This window comes from Melozone crissalis, unplaced genomic scaffold (genome assembly GCF_028551555.1).
Source record: "Melozone crissalis strain CALT ecotype California unplaced genomic scaffold, PUWL_Pcris_2 ptg000068l_1, whole genome shotgun sequence".
Lineage (NCBI taxonomy): Eukaryota > Metazoa > Chordata > Aves > Passeriformes > Passerellidae > Melozone > Melozone crissalis.
This window is the reverse complement of record NW_026535846.1, coordinates 22,467,549-22,490,652: the sequence shown is the minus strand read 5'-3', so window position 1 is coordinate 22,490,652 and position 23,104 is coordinate 22,467,549. Positions and strand designations below refer to the sequence as shown.

The 23,104-nt window shown below is 53.5% G+C and overlaps 1 protein-coding gene across 3 annotated transcripts in view; it reads right to left on the bottom strand.

The window, feature by feature from the left end:
- Positions 1–18,705: 18,705 nt before the first annotated feature.
- Positions 18,706–23,104, bottom strand: part of FGF13 (fibroblast growth factor 13) — a 196,408-nt gene continuing 192,009 nt past the window's right edge. For all 3 annotated transcript variants that reach the window (XM_054289570.1, XM_054289572.1, XM_054289571.1), the window contains 2 exons: positions 20,599–20,797; positions 18,706–20,134 (listed from right to left, as the gene is read on the bottom strand). In XM_054289570.1, the coding sequence (XP_054145545.1) occupies positions 19,998–20,134; positions 20,599–20,797 (336 nt within the window). In that variant the 3' untranslated portion in view covers positions 18,706–19,997. The remainder of the gene's footprint in view (positions 20,135–20,598; positions 20,798–23,104) is intronic.

The following is a 23,104-nucleotide window of genomic DNA, read 5'->3' as shown; positions in this document are numbered from 1 at the left end:
CTCCTCCCCCACCAGTAGTTACCTACAGTTTAATTCTTTAATTCCTTAGGATCAAAGCATCACATGGGTTGAAAGGGATCTCTGGCTTTTGTTCTGTTCTGAAGCGAGCGCGTTGTTCCCTTTCATCCTCAGCACAGCACTCTGCTGCGCGCTCGTGTTCTCTAACGCAGAAGTTTTCAGTTAACTCAGCTGAGGAAGCGGGGCTGGATCCCAGCGCTGCCTTTCCCTCCGTGTGTGCCCCATTTTCCCCAGGGCAGCAGGGCCAGCCCAGGCCGGGCTGATGTCCCCACTGCTGAACGGTGGCAGCAAAACCCATCCCCGTCCCTCCAGAACCTCATTAAAACCAGGTAACGCTGAGCTGCAGCACAGGGATTGCTGTTCGGGCTGCACTGCCAATTTAGCACATGTGTGAGAGGTAAAATGATTAAACAGTTTCTTGTAAGGAAATCTCTCTAACTAGAAACTTAAGTGAACATATATTGGAATTATTTTTTTTATTTGATCAACGTTGTAGGCATAACTTCTTCTGATCATGTACTGCATTCCTAAGAGAGAGGACATCGATTTTTGTTTTTTGAATCACAGTATTTTTCTGTGGCTCATTATAGCTGCAATATTTTGTGTAGGTGTTTAGAACAGAGGACTGGGAGTGCCATCACTGCAGTATTTCAGGACATGTACTGGCTGAGCAGTGCAGCTGGAGCTCTCTGTGTTGAGAGTTAAGGGACATTTTTTCTGTAGTAAAAGAACATGGATTATTTTGCATATTACTTTTGATTTTTATAGACGTGTTGGTGTTAATAATGAAGGTCTGACTGCTCTTAGGACTAGGTAAGCAATCCTGGTGTCAGTGGGGCTTTTTCCCCCACTTCCTTTGATTACAATTCCTCCTGGAACAGGATGGAGCAGTGTCCTGTGTCTGCAGGCACAGCCTCACCCCTGGAGTGTTAATGTGCTGCTCACTGCTCTGCAGCATCTCCTGTCATTTCAGTTCTTTTCTCAGGAAGGAAAATAAAGTTTTCACAGCTTTTCTCCCCCATTTCAAAATAGCATTTTTATGCTAAAACTAGTTGCCAAATTCTATTTTGATCCCGGGGTTTATTTTTAAACTGGGGATCAGCACATTGAGGAATCACAATTACGTGAAGATGATGCTGATAATGCTGCTCTGCAGTTTACCCACGGGAGTTCTCCGTGTGCTGTTTGTGCTGGGGGTGTCTGAGCAGCGGCAGGAGCAGCCCTGCGGGAGCTGCGCTGTGCAGGGTGACGGAGGGATGTGCCCAGAGGGGGGACAGGGGGACAGGGGCTGGCCCAGGGGGACAGGGGCTGCACCAGCCCTGCCTTGGTGCTGCTTTGGGGCTGCAGGGAGCCAGGAATGGGTGAAACCCTGCCGCAGGTTCCCGGGGGGCTGCAGAGCCCCGGGCTCCCTGCAGGCCCTGTCCCACCCTGTGTGTGCAGCAGCAGGGGCCGCAGAGGGGACGCTGGGCACGGGCAGCAGCAGAGCCCCCTCTCCCCGTGCTGCTGGCACAGCCGCGGGCGCCTGGGGCACAGCCAGACCCTTCCAGGCTGCCCTGGCTCTGCACACAGCGCGGGCAGCCCTGGTTTGTCTGCCAGGGTCACACAGGGACAGCACAATTGGAGCTGCCAGGCTCAGGGTGCAGAGCTTGGCTTTCTTCAGGTTCTATTTCCGTTTGGTCTTGGTTTTTGGGTTTTTTTCTGCTTTATTTTAGCGCAGATTAGCTGACTGAGGAATGGTTGGGATGCATTTGATGCTGAGCTCTCAAGAGGACGCTCACCGAAGGGCTTTTGTCTTGGCCAATCCTAGATCCCAAGGCTGCTGTTGATTCCCTGCTCTGCTGTGTTCTGCTGCTCTGTCCCAGACACAATTTAGCAAAGGAACAATCCTGCTCTGATTATGTACAAAGCAAACAAAAGCGCAATCACAAAGGTGGGTTATGAGTTGTTTTTCCTTTGCTGAGGGAAGAATGTTCTTTGTCCATGCATTTCAAAGAACACTACTGTTCATGAACAATTTAAAACAGAAATATTTGATACTGCAGGGGAGTTGGTAATGACTTAATCAAAGGCAAAAAGACCTCTTTGCTCCAGCTGAACGTTCACATAGTTTAGTTCTTATTAGCATCGATTTTCCCCAAATCTTTAGCATCTGATTTATGAAAGGCAGCATAATGAATTTTAGCAATAAACATGAATATTGAACAAGAAGACAGAGAATTCTTCCACTCCCTGGTGTGGCAGTGCAGGACTCTAGGGCAGCTCTGCCTCGGCTGGCTCACCCTTGCTCTGCAGGCACAGGGGAAACTTGTGTGCCCCCCTCTGCCCCCTCTGCAGGCCTGGGGGCTGCTGGCACTGCCTGGCACTGCCTGGGGCTCCTGGCCCTGCCTGGGGGCTGCTGGCACTGCCTGGCATTCCTGGCACTGCCTGGCGTTCCTGGCACTCCCTTGGGGCTGCTGGCCCTGCCTGCCCTCGCGGTTGCAGCTGGTGCAGGCAGGAGCCTGTGCCACAGTGCCAGGCTTGATGGCAGCTGAGCGATTGCTGAGCTCCCAGCCAGCGATGTTTTCATTTAAACCAGCTGGGAGTCTCTGACATTCTCAATTACAGCTCGTTTGCACACACTCTTTGCAATTGAAATGCATTTTGGCACCGGTGCCCCCAAGGTCTGCTCTGGGACATGCCCAAATCTCGCTGCCACAGCTGTGGAGGTAGGTGGCATTTGCAGTGCTAACACAGAAGGATCAGGGAAAAATGAAAAAAAAAAAAGCCTAAACTTTCTCTATCCCTTTTAAGCAGTGACTCAGTCACCAGCCCTTCCACAGTTCTTCACTGATGTTCTAATTGCAGACCAGTACCAGCTCAGGCTGCCTAAAAATAAACTCCACATTTTCATTTAATTACTTGGACTGTCTGCCTCATTGCTGTGAAAATTATATGGGAGAAAATATTTACTTACAGGGTTTTCCTAAGTATGATCTCTCAGCTATCCCAAATAGGTAGGTAATGAATCTATACAGAAATATGTTAGACTACAAAAGGCGACGTGAGGGTGAATTTGGGGCCAGGAGAGCTCAGAGCTCACCCGTGCCCCCTCCTTTGGCACAGGCTCTGCCTCTCCCAGGCTCCATGAGCCAGGCAGGGATTGTGGGCAGTGTTTGCTCCTCTGCACTCTCTGCTTCCCCTGCCCCTGCCCTGAGCTGCAGCTCTGCCTGCCCGGGGCAGGGTGGCATTGGCAGCCTGGCATCGCTGCTCAGACCCTGTCCTGCTGAGCTGCTGTTGTGTCCTCTCTGTCAGAGCCTCTGGCATGTGAATTATATTGTAGGTGAGTGTCCTGCGCTCTGTTAGAGCCTCTGGCAGGTAAATAACATTGCAGGTGAGTGTCCTGTGCTCTGTGAGAGCCTCTGACATGTGAATAACATTGCAGGTGAGTGTCCCATGCCCTGTGAGAGCCTCTGGCACAGTCAGTGTCTGAAGGGTTTGCAAGGATAGTTCTTGACTGCACTGTTTTAATGTGAACTGGGAAGTGACTTCTTACCTTTATGCATAGTGGAATTTCAGGATGTAAATCAACCAAAATAAAAAAAGAAAAAAGCTATATTTGAGAAGCAAAGAGTTCACGGAATATTTTGCCCAGCTGAAAGCTTTTGGACTCAGTGATGCTTGTGGGTCCCTTCCAGTTTAGGTCATTCTCTATTTTATGTTGTTGGCAAAACCAGAAAAGCTCAGGCAGTTCTTATTTCAGCTTTATGATGAACTATCCCAATAATTGCATTTGACAGTCAAAAAATCGATAGAGACCCATGTAAGTCATTAATGACAGAGATTGTCTGTCTGTCTGTCCTTGCAGTGCCCAGCCCAGCTGCTGGGGCTGTTTGGGCAGGAGCTGAGCCTGAGCCCAGCCTGGCACAGCCAGGAGGAGATGCTGCCAGGCCGGGGATGCTGCCACGCCTGGGCACCATCCCAGGGTGCCAGTGCCCAGTGCCCTGGGCACAGCTGCTGGAGGCCACCTCCTGCACGGATGAAAGCCCTGAAATTCCCTTTGTGGGAATTACAGACCAGACCTTCAGGTAATGCTGCCCCTGAGTGCTCAGAAATCATGGAATTGGCTAAAAATGATGCCTTTACTTTTTAATGTGAGAAGGAAAGGCCGCTGCTCTACTCTGTCTTACTACAATTAATTCTTTCTTTCTGCAGAACTTTATTAATAATAAATATTTTTATGTAAAAGAAAGAAAAAGCAGGAATGTTCTTGGGGCATATCCCAGTATCAGTTTCTATTGTGTAAATTGCCAAAAAGCAGGAGTTGGCACTATCAAAACTGAGCAATCTGAGACCTCGGAGCCCAGGGCCGGGCAGGAGGGAGCCTCCTCTCCTCCTCCTCTTCCTCCTCCTCCTCCTCATCCTCATCCTCATCCTCATCCTCATCCTCCCCTGTCCCCGTTTGTCCCTGCCCGCCCGGGCTGTGCGGTTTGTGCCGAGCTGTGCCGGGCTATACCGGGCTGTGCCGGGCTGTGCCGTTCCGTGCGGTTTGTGCCGGGCTGTGCCGGGATATGCCGGGCTGTGCCGAGCTGTGCCGGGCTATACCGGGCTGTGCCGGGCTGTGCCAGGATATGCCGGGCTGTGCCGGGCTGTGCCGTTCCGTGCGGTTTGTGCCGGGCTGTGCCGGGCTATACCGGGCTGTGCCGGGCTGTGCCATTCCGTGCGGTTTGTGCCGGGCTGTGCCGGGCTGTGCCGGGCTGTGCCAGGCTGTGCCGGGCTATACCGGGCTGTGCCGGGCTGTGCCGTTCCGTGCGGTTTGTGCTGGGCTGTGCCGGGCTGTGCCGGGCTGTGCCAGGCTGTGCCGGGCTATACCGGGCTGTGCCGGGCTGTGCCATTCCGTGCGGTTTGTGCCGGGCTGTGCCGGGCTGTGCCGTTCCGTGCGGTTTGTGCCGGGCTGTGCCGGGCTATACCGGGCTGTGCCGGGCTGTGCCGGGCTGTGCCGGGCTGTGCCGGGCTATACCGGGCTGTGCCGGGCTATACCGGGCTGTGCCGGGCTGTGCCGGGCTATACCGGGCTATACCGGGCTATACCGGGCTGTGCCGGGCTATACCGGGCTGTGCCGGGCTGTGCCGGGCTATACCGGGCTGTGCCGGGCTATACCGGGCTGTGCCGGGCTGTGCCGGGCTATACCGGGCTGTGCCGGGCTATACCGGGCTGTGCCGGGCTGTGCCAGGCTATACCGGGCTGTGCCGGGCTGTGCCGGGCTATACCGGGCTGTGCCGGGCTGTGCCGGGCTGTGCCGGGCTATACCGGGCTGTGCCGGGCTGTGCCGGGCTGTGCCGGGCTGTGCCAGGCTGTGCCGGGCTATACCGGGCTGTGCCGGGCTGTGCCGTTCCGTGCGGTTTGTGCCGGGCTGTGCCGGGCTGTGCCGGGCTGTGCCAGGCTGTGCCGGGCTATACCGGGCTGTGCCGGGCTGTGCCATTCCGTGCGGTTTGTGCCGGGCTGTGCCGGGCTGTGCCGGGCTATACCGGGCTGTGCCGGGCTGTGCCAGGATATGCCGGGCTGTGCCGGGCTGTGCCGTTCCGTGCGGTTTGTGCCGGGCTGTGCCGGGCTGTGCCGGGCTGTGCCAGGCTGTGCCGGGCTATACCGGGCTGTGCCGGGCTGTGCCGTTCCGTGCGGTTTGTGCCGGGCTGTGCCGGGCTATACCGGGCTGTGCCGGGCTGTGCCGGGCTGTGCCGGGCTGTGCCGGGCTATACCGGGCTGTGCCGGGCTGTGCCGGGCTATACCGGGCTGTGCCGGGCTATACCGGGCTGTGCCGGGCTGTGCCAGGCTATACCGGGCTGTGCCGGGCTGTGCCGGGCTATACCGGGCTGTGCCGGGCTGTGCCGGGCTGTGCCGGGCTATACCGGGCTGTGCCGGGCTATACCGGGCTGTGCCGGGCTGTGCCGGGCTGTGCCGGGCTATACCGGGCTATACCGGGCTGTGCCGGGCTATACCGGGCTGTGCCGGGCTGTGCCGGGCTATACCGGGCTGTGCCGGGCTATACCGGGCTGTGCCGGGCTGTGCCGGGCTATACCGGGCTGTGCCGGGCTATACCGGGCTGTGCCGGGCTGTGCCGTTCCGCGCGGTTTGCGCCGCTCCGGAGCCGCGGCCGCTCTGTCTGCGAGCGCTTTGATCTCGGGCGGGTTTCCCCGCGCTATTTTTAGAGGCAGCGAGGATAACCGAGGGATGTCGGTTCCCAGGCAGACGGAAAGCAGCTGCCGACGGAGCGCAGCAGCTTCAGACGCGGCTTTTCTCCAGGGGCAGAGGAGAGAAGGAGGAAAACAAGGCGGTCTCCAGCAGCATTCCCAGCCCTTCTGCTCGCACAGAAACGGGGCCCTGAGGCCAGAGAGGGATGTTCCCCAAATACAAATTCTCTGCACAGCTGGGGATTGTCCTTGTCAGACTGTGTGTAACTCACGGCTCTGCTGCAGCCCAGAGCCGGGACCTGCAGCTCAATTGATCTTTGCAGCACAGTGGATATATTTATAAGGCATTGCTAATAGCCACCCTTTGATTTAAAAATAATTGCAGCATCTCTCACTTCCCCTGCTTTAAACACGTATGTGGAGGTCTCAGATTGCTCAGTTTTGATAGTACCAATTCCTGCTTTTTGTTTCATCTTCAGAACTGAAGCAAAGCAAGGAGCAGGTACAGCAACCAAGCCTTTCCTCCCCAGGGCAGGAGTGTGTGTGTCTGCAGATTTGCACTCGGGCTGCGGGAGAACAAGAGGGAAAGCATGTTTACAGGGAAGGAGAGGTTCCGAAGGGTGTTTTCTGCTCCTTCTGCCATCGCTGTTGCTGGGGAAACCAGCGCGGGGCCCGGAGCGCCTCCCTCTGTGTCTGTCTGTCTGTCTGTCTGTCTGCCTCTCTCTCTGTCTCTGACCCAGCGCGGGGCCCGGAGCGGCTCCCTCTGTCTCTGTCTGTCTGTCTGTCTGTCTCTGACCCAGCATGGGGCCCAGCTCACTGGACAGAACTGAGCTCCTCTCCAAAAGATGCAGACAGAGATGAGGGAGCGGGGTAAAAGGATTCATCAGTCCCTGTGAATATTTATGGACAGGTCAGAAATTCGCAAGCCCAGCTGAAATGAATGGGGGTTTTCTCCATCAGCCTCAGCACTCTCAGCCCGGGGATTCCCTGAGGGTTGTCCCGGCCCTCGCTCCGTCCCCAGCACCGGCAGCCTGTCCCACGCCTCTGCCAGCCCCGAGAGCCCCTGCAGGCAGCCGGCACCGGCCCTGGCCCGGAGGAGAGCCCGGGGTGGGCTGGGGTGGGCTGGGGTGGGCTGGGATGGATGGGATGGATGGGATGGGATGGGATGGATGGGATGGGATGGGATGGGGCTGAGCCGGCACTTCCCTGGAGCTGGGCCAGAGACAGAGAGAGACAGACAGACAGAGACACAGACAGAGAGACAGACAGAGAGAGCTGCTCCGGGGTCAGAGCGGCTCCGGGCCCCGCGCTGGGTCAGAGACAGACAGACACACAGACAGACACGCAGACAGACACACAGACAGACAGACAGAGCTGCTCCGGGGCCAGAGCCGCTCTGAGCTACAGCCCAGCAGCATCTGCAGCACACCAAGGAGAGCCACAGAGACCCCAGGAGCCAGGGCAGGAGGAGAGTGCTGGTAACTCCAATAATGCAGGAGCATTTCGAGCCTGGTCAGAGCCAACGCTGGGTTTTCACCACACTAGTTTGGATTTAGAGGGTGGACTGTCTCCTGAATCCTAAACCCCATTTCCTGGTGAATTCTTAATTCTGCAAGTAGGTCATCTCCTTTGGGAGCAATGGAGACTTGACAAGTCCAAATAATAACTCTCCTGTCTCCTCTCTTTGATGCTGGATGTCACAAAGTTGTTCCCTGCCATCCCCTTCTCATCTCCTCTCCTCAGCTCCTGCCAGACCCAGCTGAGCACTCGAGCTGGTGCAGGAGGAGACGTTTCCAGGTCCCTGCAGTGTTTGTGCCGAGGTCTGTCCCCGGCTGCCAGGGTGGCAGGGGACAGCTGGAGGGTGGCCCTGGTGTCCCTGTGGCGCCCACAGCTCCTCCCTGAGCTGCACTCCAGGGCACAAAGCCCGGCCTTGCCAAGCCCTGCCTGCCAAAGCCTCAATCCAGGGCATGTCCAGCTGTGGGAAGGGGCTCAGCAGGGTGGAGGCCACGTCCAGCTGCTGGACACAGAGCCCTGCAGTGACCACAGCAGTGACCAGAGCTGGACACAGAGCCCTGCAGTGACCACAGCAGTGACCAGAGCCAGTACAGTGCCAGGACAGCCCCTCACCTCCTGTCACCCCTGTGCTTTCAGGCTCTGGCACTGAGGTTTCAGCTTCCACGAGGAGCCTGGCACAGACCTTGCCCTGATTATGGAGCCACCCCAGTGATGTTTTAAATTATGGGTGAGTTTTACATAATTCTTTTGATACGTGCTGTTATGACATGTAAAATTTTATCTTTGCGGTTGCAGTGGATTATGTAAGGTCTTTGTTTTGCGTTTGTCAGGATAGCTTGAACCACTGCACATTTAACAAAAGCACTTTCAGGGGGCCTGGTCCTGCCCACAAATGATAATACAGATAAACTCCATAAGCTTTTTTAAACTTCTAGTAAGTTATAAAGGCTAACAGGCAAGTTTGTGCGACAGTGGTCTGACTCCAAAGCCAAGCATGCAAGGAGCAGGAGAAGCCTTGTCCTGAGCTGCAGCCCCATTCCTGGGCTGCCAGGGGTGGCTCATTACAGGATCAAAGGCTGCTTTCCCAAGGGGGCCCTGTCTCCGTGGTGGAGCAGCAATTCAAAAATCTGGTTTATGTGCTTCAGAGTGTGGCCCCAGCTCCTGTTTGCTGCATCCTGCTCATCCTCACTGTTAGGATGAAATACTCTTTGCTCTTGGTGTTTGGGTTTTTTCTGTGGCACTCATTACTCCAGTCGTGTTTGTTTATTCTGCATGCAAACTATTAATTAACTTGTCTCCGTGCAGCCCAGAAAGGCAGGGGAGAAACATCATCACTTTATAGATAAGGGGCAGAGGCACAGCAAGATTCAGTCAAGAATGTCAATTACTCTGCCATTTTCAGCCTCAGATGCTCAGGAGCTGATAATCCCTGAGCACCTGGGATTTATTGCTGGCCTTGGAGATGCCCTGGGCACTGCCAGGGCAGGAGTGCCGTGGGCAGCGCTGCCTGGCACACTGGGGCCCAAAGCACTGCCCAGGGCACAGAGCAGGTGGAAATGCAGGAAAGCACAGAGCCCTGTGATAGGGCTGCAAAGGAGCAGCAGGCAGGTGGCCCTGTGATAGGGCTGCAAAGCTCCTCGGGTCCAGGTCTCTGCCATGGCAGGGGCACCTCCCTCTGTCCCAGGTGCTCCCAGCCCTGCCCAGCCTGGCCTTGGCACTGCCAGGGATCCAGGGGCAGCTGCTCTGGGCAGGACAAATGCAGGACAACCCTTTCCATGAAGAAAGCGTTCCTAAAATCAGTCTAAACCTCCCTGGTGCCACCTGAGACCGTTTCCTCCTGTGCTGTTACTGTTACCTGGGAGAGGAGCTCTCCCCTCGGGTGGCAATGCCCTGCAGATGCCAGGAGCTGACCCTGTGCAGGCTCCAGAGGCCCAGCAGGGCTGCAGGAGAGCACAGGAGCCCATGCAGGGCTGCAGGAGAGCACAGGCAGCACAGCAGCCCAGCTGCACAGCCATGCTGGGCTCACCAGCCTCCTTGGCTTGCTTCAGGTTATCATTTGCCAGCTCCCAGCCCATAAATGAGGCCTGAGAATGGCAATGGAAACTTTCACTTGCCAAATTCCACGAGTATTTATATAATTTAATCGATAAATTGCATTGATTTATTTGCACTAAGTAACTCCTTGAGGTCTGGATAATAGATAAGGGTGTGCATGGTGCTGTACAAACACATCATAAATAAATGCAGCTTGCAAATCAATTGCAAGATATTAATGATTAATCTTCTCATAGTAAAATAATGTGATGTCTCTCCATTATCGATTTTTAAAAAAAAATCTGACCTAAGAGGTTTCAGAGTCATTTATTTGAGGAAGGCTGCCCTTTAAGCCAGATCTTACACTGTGTAAAAGGTCACAGGGTTTAAATATCATGGTTCCTTACAAAGCAGCCCTCCCTGAGAGGTCTGACAGCACCTTCCTGAGAACACATCACGGTCCTGCTGCAGTGAGAGCTGAGGCCAGGGCTGCTTCTTGCAGGGATTTCACCCTCCCACCCTCCCGGGCTGCTGGAGAATGCACACAGAGCTGTAATGGTCACCCCAAAGCCTGCTGCATTAACACAGGTGAGGAACAGCACATTCTCCCCATCACAGCCCTGGCTGGGCCATTTTCTGAGAGCAGGGAGAGAGCTGGGGACAGAATAATGGAGTTTTAGTGCATTTTGTGCTGGCCTCCCGCGGGCAGGAGCCAGAGCAAGGTCCAGTTCCAGGGGTGCTGAGCCCAGTGCATCTCCTGCCGAGGCAGCCAGAGCAGAGATCAGCCCAGGGCTGCACTGGTGCCTGGGATTCCTGCTGGCATTCCATGGAGGCTCCTGCTGCCAAGGCCGATGCCTGGCTCTGTAGGCAGCCCCACTTTCAGTCAGTTCTTCACCACCTTTGAGCCATCATTAATGCCATCCCACTCATGGTTATTCCCAGGCCTACTCTCTCTCTCTCCCAGCACTCTCTTGCACATATACTTTTAATTTCCTTTGACCCTTCTGCTGATTAACCTTTTCCCCAGCTCCTGTCTCATCTTGCCTGGCAAGCTCCATCCAGCTCTGTAATCTCTGTCAGCTGCTTAAACCCCTCTGCATTTCCATGGCAGCCTTCAAGGACTGGAGATCTTTGTGCAGCTTTTAGTGAAGTTCCAGCAGCTGCCTCCTCTCCCTCTGGTTGTGGCCAAGGGACTGAGTCTGGTTTCCTCTTTGATGCCATTGCTGAGCAATTCTCCTCCCTGCTTGTTCCCCTGCTGCTCAGGGGAGCGTCTGGCTCCTGGAGGTGCCTCCACGAACCCATGGCAGGGTTTGCATCTCCTCAGCCTGTGCCACTCCCTGCCTTGCCAGGGGGATTGCTGTGAGCTCTGAGCCTGCTGCACAGCTCAGGGGCTCCTGGAGCCTGCTGGTGCTGCCCTGTCCCCAGCAGCTCCCTCCTTCCTTTAGGCTGTTAGCCAGGGACTTCATGTATGGACAGGAACTGCTGCATTCAGCATGTCTGTCTGTCTGTCTGTCTATCTATCTATCTATCTATCTATCTATCCATCCATCCATCCATCCATCCATCCATCCATCTAGTGGATAACCCTATCTATCTAGATAGATAACCCTTTGTTATCTATCTATCTATCTATCTATCTATCGATATCTATCTATCTATCCATCCATCCATCCATCCATATCTATCTATCTATCTATCTATCTATCTATCCATCCATCTCTATCTGTGTCTATATCTATCTATCTATCTATCTATCTATCTATCTATCCATCCATCCATCCATCCATCTCTGTGTCTATCTATCTATCTATCTATCTATCTATCGATATCTATCTATCTATCTATCCATCTCTATCTGTGTCTATATCTATCATCTATCTATCTATCTATCTATCTATCTATCTATCTATCTATCTATCCATCCATCCATCAATCCATCCATCCATCCATCCATCCATCTCTGTGTCTGTCTATCTATCTATCTATCTATCTATCTATCTATCTATCTATCCATCTCTATCTGTGTCTATATCTATCATCTATCTATCTATCTATCTATCTATCTATCTATCCATCCATCCATCCATCCATCCATCCATCCATCCATCCATCCACAATCTGTGCATGTGTTTATGTGTGTCTATACCTTCTGTGCATATTTGTGTGTGTCTGTGTGTGTATTTAGCAGATTTCAGTGTGCTTAACACATTTTCCTCCTCAGCAGAACTGAAACCCTGAGTGGGCTGCTGCCTGTCTGATGGAAGGGTTCTGCCTGTGCTGGAAATGGAAGGATGTGTCTGATGGAAGGGTTCTCTCTTTGCTGAGAACGGAAGGGTTCTGCCTTTGCTGCTGCTCTGGAGCTGGCAAGAGCAGCACCCATAATCCTGACTGCTCCAGGATTTCCTTGGCTCTTTGCTTTGCTCTGTCCACCCCAATTATTGTGATCGTGAGATGTGCTGATTGAAACTCCCTAGAAAAATCTCATTATGTTATCTAATGCAAAACCTTTGGGGTTAATGTAAAATAATTTCACCGGCTCTGTGGCAGGTGGGTTCTCAAGTGTAGCCACTACTTCCAAATGCTGTAATTGTTCTTTTAAATTAGGAAAGTAAAAAAACCCCACACCTTTAAACAGCAATGAAAGTTCTGCTTTTGTTTAACAACAAAAGAAGTTTAATTTTTAAAGATTACTCTATATTATTACCTTGTTTAATTATCAGACGGAATGGTTGGATGAGCAGACAATTAAAACAAGGAGAAGCTCAGAAGGAAAAGTTCATCAGTGTATTAGAGAGACAATGGGGGAAAGTAAAACTATTTCAAGTACCATTTGAAGGAACCCATTTGGGAAGAAACCAGGATTAATTAAGTTTTGAAGCAGTTGATTTTGTTATCTAAAATATTCCCTAGATTAACTGTTACATGCTCATGCACGAGGCAATGTCCGAGGTTCTTCAGCAGCAGAGTGAAATGCTGGTGCAGATAAAGGCTCTGCCAGGCAGCGTCAGCTCCATCCTGAGCAGGGTCTGTGGGGACTTCTGGGGCTCTCTGGGGTGCCTGAGCTCTGAGCAGGGGCTCTGGGCTGTGCCCTCTGCCCTCCTGTGCCTGTGTGCCCTGTGTGCCCTCCTGTGCCTGTGTGCCCTCCTGTGCCCTGTGCCCTGTGTGCCCCCCTGTGCCCTCCTGTGCCGTGTGTGCTCTGTGTGCCCTCCTGTGCCCTGTGTGCCCCCCTGTGCCTGTGCCCTGTGTGCCCCCCTGTGCCCTCCTGTGCCCTGTGTGCCCCCCTGTGCTCTGTGTGCCCTCCTGTGCCTGTGTGCCCTCCTGTGCTCTGTGTGCCCTCCTGTGCCTGTGTGCCCTCCTGTGCCCTGTGCCCTGTGTGCCCCCCTGTGCCCTGTGTGCCCTCCTGTGCCCTGTGCCCTGTGTGCCCCCCTGTGCCCTCCTGTGCCCTGTGTGCTCTGTGTGCCCTCCTGTGCCCTGTGCCCTGTGTGCCCCCCTGTGCCCTCCTGTGCCCTGTGTGCTCTGTGTGCCCTCCTGTGCCCTGTGCCCTGTGTGCTCTGTGTGCCCCCCTGTGCCTGTGCCCTGTGTGCCCTCCTGTGCCCTGTGTGCCCCCCTGTGCCCTGTGTGCTCTGTGTGCCCTCCTGTGCCTGTGTGCCCTCCTGTGCTCTGTGTGCCCTCCTGTGCCTGTGTGCCCTCCTGTGCCCTGTGCCCTGTGTGCCCCCCTGTGCCCTCCTGTGCCCTGTGTGCTCTGTGTGCCCTCCTGTGCCCTGTGTGCCCTCCTGTGCCCTGTGCCCTGTGTGCCCCCCTGTGCCCTCCTGTGCCCTGTGTGCTCTGTGTGCCCTCCTGTGCCTGTGTGCCCTCCTGTGCCCTTTGCCCTGTGTGCCCTCCTGTGCCCTGTGTGCTCTGTGTGCCCTCCTGTGCCCTGTGTGCCCCCCTGTGCCTGTGCCCTGTGTGCCCTGTGTGCCCTCCTGTGCCCTTTGCCCTGTGTGCCCTCCTGTGCCCTGTGTGCCCCCCTGTGCCCTCCTGTGCCCTGTGCCCTCCTGTGCCCTGTGTGCCCCCCTGTGCCCTGTGTGCCCCCCTGTGCCTGTGCCCTGTGTGCCCTGTGTGCCCTCCTGTGCCCTTTGCCCTGTGTGCCCTCCTGTGCCCTGTGTGCCCTCCTGTGCCCTGTGTGCCCTGTGTGCCCTCCTGTGCCCTGTGTGCCCTCCTGTGCCCTGTGCCCTGTGTGCCCTCCTGTGCCCTGTGTGCCCTCCTGTGCCCTCCTGTGCCCTCCTGTGCCCTGTGTGCCCCCCTGTGCCCTCCTGTGCCCTGTGTGCTCTGTGTGCCCTCCTGTGCCTGTGCCAGGGTGCAGCTCTGCCTGCTGCCCTGCCCGTGCCACTGCTGCTGCTCCCCATGCCGAATGTGTCCCTGCCCTGCCCTGGCCTCCGGCTCCTCTGCCTTCCCCTCCCTGGCCTTGGCCTTGTCCTCACAGGAAGGGCAATTCCTCCTCCGTGGCTCTGAGCACGGCTGTGGGGGGACTGTGACCTGTCCTGGGCCAGGGGACAGCCCAGAGCAGGAGTGTCACAGCTCAGAGCAGGAGTGGGACAGCCCAGAGCAGGAGTGTGACAGCCAGGGGACATGAGAGCACATCCTGCCCTCCAGCTGCTGCATTGGGGTGAGTCTGGCCAAACAGAACTGGGGAAAAACCAGGCCTACGAGTGCTTGAAAGGAATTTTCCATACGTGGCATAAAAGACTCTTAAATTTCAAATCATTAATAATGATCTTTGAAGGGAACCCTGTAAGCTGTCTCCTAATTCCTGATGAAATAGAATAATTTATTACGTCAATTTTTCTGATTAATGTGAAATGTGTTTCAAATTTGGGTTTTCCTTTAATATTTCAACGTTTCCTTGAGAGGAGCTGCAGAAGGCGACTGAGTGTCCCCCAGACTGATGTGGTGCGTCCTCAAAGCAGGGTGAGATCTGCCACTGGAGCTGGTCAGCAATAAAACCATTGCACAGCAGCAAACCCAGCTCATTTCAGGACCTGCTCTCCAGAAGGCATGAACAGCTCTGCTCACTCATGCCTGGGGACAGAGCGTCTTAAAAACTTGCTCCATGAATTGGAAATTTTTTGTTGTCAAGGACGTGTCCCCAGAAATTTCTGAAAAAAGGCCAAGGCCGGAGTCACTCGGGGTAAATTACATGGCAATTTATCTTTTCCCTAAAAAATGAATTTATTTTAAATAGGCTTTCTACTGTACTTGTAATTTTTGTCTTGGTGTTACATCCAGGAGGAAAGTGAGCTGCAGCATTTAGAGCAGCCATTCTCTGGGCTGGTAAAACACATCACACTTTGTGCTGAGGCCACAGAAACTGGAACACCCATCCTGGCTGCTCTCGGGCTGACCACTCCAGCTGCCCCCTCTGGTTCAGGAGCACAGGGAAAGGAGAATTTGAATCCTGAGGGTCTCTGTCCCAGGGAAAGCTAAGCCATGGTGTGTGTGGTACTGCAGCTGCTGGAGCAGAGAGCCCTTGTAAAGTCTGCAGTGCTAAAAACCAGAGCCCAGACAGGAGAGTTTGTTTAAGAGAGAATCATTTATTAGAAGATAGGAGGTTGTTACGTACAGATTCTGTCCTGCAAAAGTGTCCTGGTCAAGGATATGTCAGGGAGAACAAATCCCATGGAGCTGGCCCTGCTCTCACACAGAGATACTCAGACACAGCAGAGCTCTGCCAGGCCTGGCTGCCCTGGGCTCAGCTGGGAGAGCCTGGGTGTGCACAGCACCCCTGGGTGTGTACAGCACCCCTGGGTGTGCCACAGCACCCCTGGGTGTGCCACAGCACCCCTGGGTGTGCCACAGCACCCCTGGGTGTGCCACGGCACCCCTGGGTGTGCACAGCACCCCTGGGTGTGCCACATCACCCCTGGGTGTGCCACATCACCCCTGGGTGTGCCACGGCACCCCTGGGTGTGCACAGCACCCCTGAGCTAGCAGGGGGGCTGCAGGGGGCTGCAGGGGCTCTGCTCCTCCCTGGGCTCCCCTGGCACAGCCCAGGCTGGCACTTGGCACTGAGCTGCTTCCATTGTGCCAGGAGGGACGGGGCTGAGCAAGAGGCCACGGAGACACAGCCATGCTGAGGCAGCATGAGGAAAATCCCGCTGGGAAGCAACACAGGTCTGTGTGCTGCAGAGAGAGCTCTCCCCTCTCTGGCCCAGCCCCAAAGCAGGCCAGCAGCCGGGGCAGAGCCCTGCACAGCCCCCGAGGGGGCAGCTGTGCCAGGGGCTGCCAAGGCAGCAGGGAGGGCTGTGCTCCTGCCCGCAGGGCTGCCCTGCTCCGGGCTGGGCAGGGCTCTGTGCCAGCCCTGCGTGCCCTGGGCCCTGCCAGTGCAGCCCAGCTGTGTCAGACGCTGCTGGAGGGGTGGGCAGCACTGAGAAGGGGCAGCTGAAGGCATCCCCGCCCTGGCAATGCCAGCAGGGCCCAGGACCCCCTTGTGCAGGGGCTCAGGGCTCACAGGAGCCGTGGGCTCGGAGCCACCGCGGCCCCTGGGCTTTCCCTCACTCCAGGTGTGCATCTCCTGCACTCTGCCCCTCTGTGGCACAGCACAGCAGCTTTACCAGTGCCTCTGTGCTGACAGACCAGCATCCAAACTGACATCTCCACAACACTCAGCAGGTTTCTCAAAGGAAGGTATTATCCAGAAGAAAATCTGTGTAACTTTCTAATGTATGCGTGCTGAAATATTCCCCAGGGACATCCCACACTTAGTTGAAGGGCAGAGATGATCCAGACCGTCTGAGTTATCAGAACCTCTGGAGCAATCGTGACCACATCTGCAGTTTTTGAAGGATTTCTGCAGTGCTGGATGTGCTCCTACTGTTCACCCTATGGAAAGGGGTGGGCTGGGGAAGCCTGACCCCTCTAAGAGCAGGCCACAGCTCTTCACTTGCTATTTGCCATGAAACAACAAACCTGGAGGTTTGATCTGAAACAATCTCCTCCCCTCCCCTCTCAGCCCTGACCTTCAAGCTGGTTTAATTCCAGCTCGGTCAGGGGGGAGGAACACAGAGCAGACAACAAAACATCTCACTTGCATTTCAGCCTAACATTTAGGGGCAGATTTTGCCTCCATTTCCATTATATTGTCTTCCAGAACTGGTTCTTCAGCCACCCAGGATGAAAACCTGTCCCTGCTAGGACTTCTTGGAACACCCTGGCAAATGAAGCTCCCCTGTCAGAGCTGCCTGGATGCTGCAGAAAGCAAAGTTTTCCTGGAAAGTTTTTCTGCAGAGAGAAAAGGCAGGAGAGAGGGATGCTCTCCCCCCAGGTGTGCTGAATGTCCCCAGGTGTGCTGAGCTCCCCTAGGAGTGCTGAGCTCCCCCAGGTGTGCTGAGCATCCCCAGGAGTGCTGAGCATTTCCCAGATGTGCTGAGCATCCCCAGATGTGCTGAGCATCCCCAGGTGTGCTGAGCATCCCCAGGAGTGCTGAGCATTTCCCAGGTGTGCTGAGCATCCCCAGATGTGCTGAGCATCCCCAGATGTGCTGAGCATCCCCCAGATGTGCTGAGCATCCCCAGGTGTGCTGAGCTCCCCCAGATGTGCTGAGCATCCCCAGGAGTGCTGAGCATTTCCCAGATGTGCTGAGCATCCCCAGATGTGCTGAGCATCCCCAGGTGTGCTGAGCATTTCCCAGATGTGCTGAGCATCCCCAGATGTGCTGAGCATCCCCAGGTGTGCTGAGCATCCCCAGGAGTGCTGAGCATTTCCCAGGTGTGCTGAGCATCCCCAGATGTGCTGAGCATCCCCAGATGTGCTGAGCATCCCCCAGATGTGCTGAGCATCCCCCAGGAGTGCTGAGCATCCCCCAGCAGAGCTGGAGCTGCCAGAGGGGCACACAGGGAGCAGGGGTGGCTCAGGGCAGCTCTGGGGCCAGCAGCTCAGCTCAGCTCAGCCCAGCACAGCTCAGTTCAGTACAGCTCAGCACAGCTCAGCACAGCTCAGCTCAGCTCAGCTCAGCACAGCTCAGCACAGCTCAGCTCAGCTCAGCTCAGCACAGCTCAGCACAGCTCAGCTCAGCTCAGCTCAGCACAGCTCAGCACAGCTCAGCACAGCTCAGCTCAGCACAGCACAGCTCAGCTCAGCACAGCTCAGCTCAGCTCAGTACAGCTCAGCTCAGCACAGCAAAGCTCAGCTCAGCACAGCTCAGCTCAGCACAGCAAAGCTCAGCTCAGCTCAGCTCAGCTCAGCACAGCACAGCTCAGCTCAGCTCAGTTCAGCTCAGCTCAGCTCAGCACAGCTCAGCTCAGCACAGCTCAGCCCAGCACAGCTCAGCTCAGCTCAGCACAGCTCAGCTCAGCACAGCTCAGCTCAGCACAGCACAGCTCAGCACAGCTCAGCACAGCTCAGCTCAGCTCAGCACAGCTCAGCTCAGCTCAGCTCAGCACAGCTCAGCTCAGCACAGCACAGCTCAGTTCAGCACAGCTCAGCTCAGCTCAGCTCAGCACAGCTCAGCTCAGCACAGCTCAGCTCAGCTCAGCACAGCTCAGCACAGCTCAGCTCAGTACAGCTCAGCTCAGCACAGCTCAGCTCAGCACAGCTCAGCTCAGCTCAGCTCAGTTCAGCTCAGCACAGCTCAGCTCAGTTCAGCTCAGCACAGCACAGCTCAGTTCAGCTCAGCTCAGCTCAGCACAGCTCAGCTCAGCACAGCTCAGCTCAGCTCAGCACAGCTCAGTTCAGCACAGCTCAGCACAGGGCTCATTCCCGAGGCCTGGGGACACCAAGTGTGGCTGTGTTTGAGTATCTCAGCTGGGCACATGCAGGACCAGCTCTGACAGTGCCCAAAACCAAAGAAAGTCTGAATTTCTGTATGTATGGCGTTACAGGGAATGACCTTCACACAGAAAGATTTTGAACATTAATTACAATTAATTTTGAACATTTTTTAGCTTTATAATTTAATTGCCAACCCTTTTCCCTTCAAATTAACCATGGATGTACAGCATACAATCAAACAAGCTTTTTTAAAAAGTACATCTTAATATAAATAGTTTATTCAGTGCATGGTTGTGTATACAACAAATAATAAACAACTTTTTTGTACCAGGCAGAAAGCTGCCTGCACAGAACTAATTCAGTTTTGGAGCACAGAATCCAACGATGATTAATGCACAAAATCTGACACATCATGCAACTCTATGCCAATATTCCAACTTTCTCCCATGCAACAGACATGATGACCTAAATGGAAACCTAACTACAATTTTTAAAGGATTGTTTCCAATAGCAGTATAAGTATATGTTGTTTAGGGGTAACCTGTCCTAACGCTTCCTCCTACACAACACTCACGTGCCCGTTACAGTGAAAGGACTTTTACAAATAAGACGTTTCTTATAAAAAAATTAAGTCACCTTAATTCCACAGTTTCTGTCTTTAGAAAAGAAGCCACAACGATAGTTTAACATGACACACAAAATGGAATTAAGAGAAATCTACACTGGAGGATAATTTTATCCCTTTCTGTTAACTTCCACTTGGGATGACAAAACAACTCAATTCCTACAGACTGGGGTTAGCACAAGAACTTTACCAGAAACTACAAATCTATAAAAATTTATATTTCATTGTGTTTAAAACCACAAGAACACTGTTTGCTTGAGCCTGAGACACCAACTCTCAGTTCCAACCCTGAATTTTGAATTTTTTTTTTAAAGACATAGCTTTAAAGACCCATTGGAGTTCAGAAATCAAAAAGTTGCACTATTCCAAATTAAAGGATATATTTTTTTTATCAAGCCTTAGATATAAAACTGTAAGCCAAAGAAACAACAGAGTTTACGTATTTGTTTTTTTGTTTGCCCCTATAAAACATACAAGCATTAAAATTTCCTTTGAAGAGCAAAAGTGGTCTTTTTCTGAGTTGGAAAGCAAATTCTTATCAGCAGTGAATGCTGTGAAATGTTTTTGTTTCGTTTTCCACAAAGCATAGGAGAGAGAGAGAAAAAGAGAGAAAGAAAAAGTGAGAGAGAGAAAGAGCTGGACATTTCTTCTCGGAGGCTTTCCCACAGCTGTGTGTGCTGCCGTCCAACTGCCTCGTGGTGTGCACAAGCACATTCTACATGCCTGGGGGTTATCCTCTGCCAACCAGAAGATCTAATGGCTGATAAACGGGTGACCTATGCGAGCTGGTGCCTTGTCCTGGGCACCTGAGGGCTTGGATGAAAGACTGCGAGTAAGAATTCAACTGCATCCAGAGGTAAGGTTCTTTAGAGAGCACTTGGCTGGCCTCAACCTGGCTACGTGGACTCGTTCTGGCTCATGGATTTACCCCCGTTTAGCACTCCTGAAACGCTTCTGCTCTTTGTTGGGGTCCCACTTCCAGACCTGGAGAACTCTGTGAGATCGTGCAGGGAAGGCTCTTTGTACATGGCCACTGCAAGGCAAGAGAGAGCAGAACATCAGCACAGCCGGGCTGGGCAAAGCCCGGCTCGGGCAGGCTGGCATTGCTCAGCCACCTGCCATGCCACAATGCAAGGAGAGAAACGCCCAGGGCAGGGAGACCCCCTCCATTTCAAACAAACACTCCCTGAGAACCTCTGAGACCCTCCTGGACGGACATTTCACACAAGGGGAAAACCACTCCTCCCTCTCCCATGCGCTTACACAGCCCTGCAGCACAGAGCTAAGCTGACAGAAATCAGCATTTCCTTACAAACAGAGAAGATGCACTGTCAGTAGTTGTGATTTAACCTGTTGGAACTCTGCTGAGACAAACACCACGTTACAGAACATTACACTCCTGTTATGTAAGCAGCTGGACACGTCAAATATACATGCACAGGAATTAAACACAGCACAGTATCAGTTCAGATAAATGGAGCAAACCCAAGCAATTACCTTTTAAGGGTTTTGGAAGAAAGTGTGCTGCAGGTTTATTTTTCTTCACGTGGTTTCCTTTCATTATTTCTCCTTCTTTGTTAAGACCCAAATACCAACCCCGGCCAGACTGTTGCTGTCTGTAGATCATTGAGGAATATGTCACATAGTAGTTTTCAAATACTGATTCTTTGAACTTGCATTCAGGTGTAAAATGTTCCTGTAAGAAAGCAACAGATCAATATGTGCAAATCTCACATCAGTTAATGAAAAAGCATCCAACATCCACTGCTTTCTGAATGGTTAGAAGTCATACCTCTCATCCTCAACCATCCAGTTATGAAACATGGGTCCTACAAGTATTAACAAAGGAGTAACACAATTTGAAACCTGTGAAATGATGCTGTGAGCAGCTCTAAGTAGACTGTAATAAGATCTGTGTGAAGGATGAGTAAAAAGTCGGAGGATTTATTGATTGGTGCAGCTAATGGATGTCAGGCAGACGGGAGCTGTGTGCCCTGGGAGCAGCCCTGGTGCAGCCCTGCAGGCAGGAGAGCCCAGGGAGAGCTTTGGGCACCAATGCTGCCCTCAGCTGGGCGAGGCACAGGGGCAGGGCAGAGCCGAGAGCAGCACTAAATGGTTTCTCTCCCTAACCCCAACAGGCAGCACTAAATGGTTTCTCTCCCTAACCCCAATGTGCAGCACTAAATGGTTTCTCTCCCTAACCCCAACAGGCAGCACTAAATGGTTTCTCTCCCCAACCCCAACAGGCAGCACTAAATGGTTTCTCTCCCTAACCCCAATGTGCAGCACTAAATGGTTTCTCTCCCCAACCCCAACATGCAGCACTAAATGGTTTCTCTCCCTAACCCCAATGTGCAGCACTAAATGGTTTCTCTCCCTAACCCCAACAGGCAGCACTAAATGGTTTCTCTCCCCAACCCCAACATGCAGCACTAAATGGTTTCTCTCCCTAACCCCAACAGCCCTGGCTCCTTTGGACGCCACAAGTCCTGGCACCATCTCACCTGTGCACTCTGAAATATGAAAGGGTTTGGTGTCTGTTACCATCTCAGCCGTGCCTCAGTGTGCACCACAGGGCAGCCAGATGTTTGCTGGCCTCCCCCTGTGAAGGCAGCCAGCTGCAGGGGAGCTGCCCTAGTGCTGACAGTACCCCACAGAGGCGTGAAAGGAAGGAGAAAAATGGTGCTTGTATAATGATTGTAATTTTGACTTTAAAATACCACAGGAAATTAAATGTCTCAGGAGCTTAAGATATTCTTATCTAGTTTCTAAAATATTCTCATGTGAGAAAAGGATGGCATTAAAAAAAAAGAAACCCACCACTCTGCATTTTCTGCACATCTTTTGCCATTTTGTCTTTACAAGAGAAAGAAAAAAGCTCCCATTCTCTGACTGGCATTTGCTTCAACAAAGAATGTGAAGCAAGCAATTTTCTTCTTTTTTTCCTTTAAGCTAATTGGTTGTTATTTAGTTAATTGACAATTGGTTTCAATTGCTGTCAAATAGGGACAGTCATTGCATTTTTGTAAGATCTCTGCATAAAAGCCTTCCCTCACTGTTCTCTGCCCAGCACCAGCCATGGTAACAAAGACTATTGCAAGGGTATCATCCAATTAGCAGCAAAATGGAAAACTGCGGTGCTCCCACTGGCAGATGATGGTTTATGTACAGTAATTTGGAGCTGTTTTGGGTACAAAAGGCCTGATTGTACACAGCAGCAGAGGGTCAGACTGCAAACAGAACCCCAACATTTCCTCTGGAGCTCTCAGGTTCACCTCAGAGTGAGCAGCAGCCCTGCAGGAGCTGGATCCTCTTGACAAACAGAAACACACCTCTCCATAACACCCCCAGTTACCAGACACATTCCCTGCCAGGTGTTTGTGCCCAGAGCAGAGCCCTTCATGGCCAGGGCTGGCAGAGCCCCGTGCCCTTTCTAAGGCTGGCACATTCCCTATTCCCTGCCAGGTGTTTGTGCCCAGAGCAGAGCCCCTCATCCCTGGGCTGGCAGAGCCCCGTGCCCTTTCTAAGGCTGGCACATTCCCTATTCCCTGCCAGGCGTTTGTGCCCAGAGCAGAGCCCCTCATCCCTGGGCTGGCAGAGCCCCGTGCCCTTTCTAAGGCTGGCACATTCCCTATTCCCTGCCAGGCGTTTGTGCCCAGAGCAGAGCCCCTCATCCCTGGGCTGGCAGAGCCCCGTGCCCTTTCTCCCTTTCTAAGGCTGGCACATTCCCTATTCCCTGCCAGGCGTTTGGGCCCCAGAGCAGAGCCCCTCATCCCTGGGCTGGCAGAGCGCCATGCAATTTCTAAGGCTGGCACATTCCCTATTCCCTGCCAGGCGTTTGGGCCCAGAGCAGAGCCCCTCATCCCAGGGCTGGCAGAGCCCCGTGCCCTTTCTAAGGCTGGCACATTCCCTATTCCCTGCCAGGCGTTTGTGCCCAGAGCAGAGCCCCTCATCCCAGGTCTGGCAGAGCCCCGTGCCCTTTCTCCCTTTCTAAGGCTGGCAC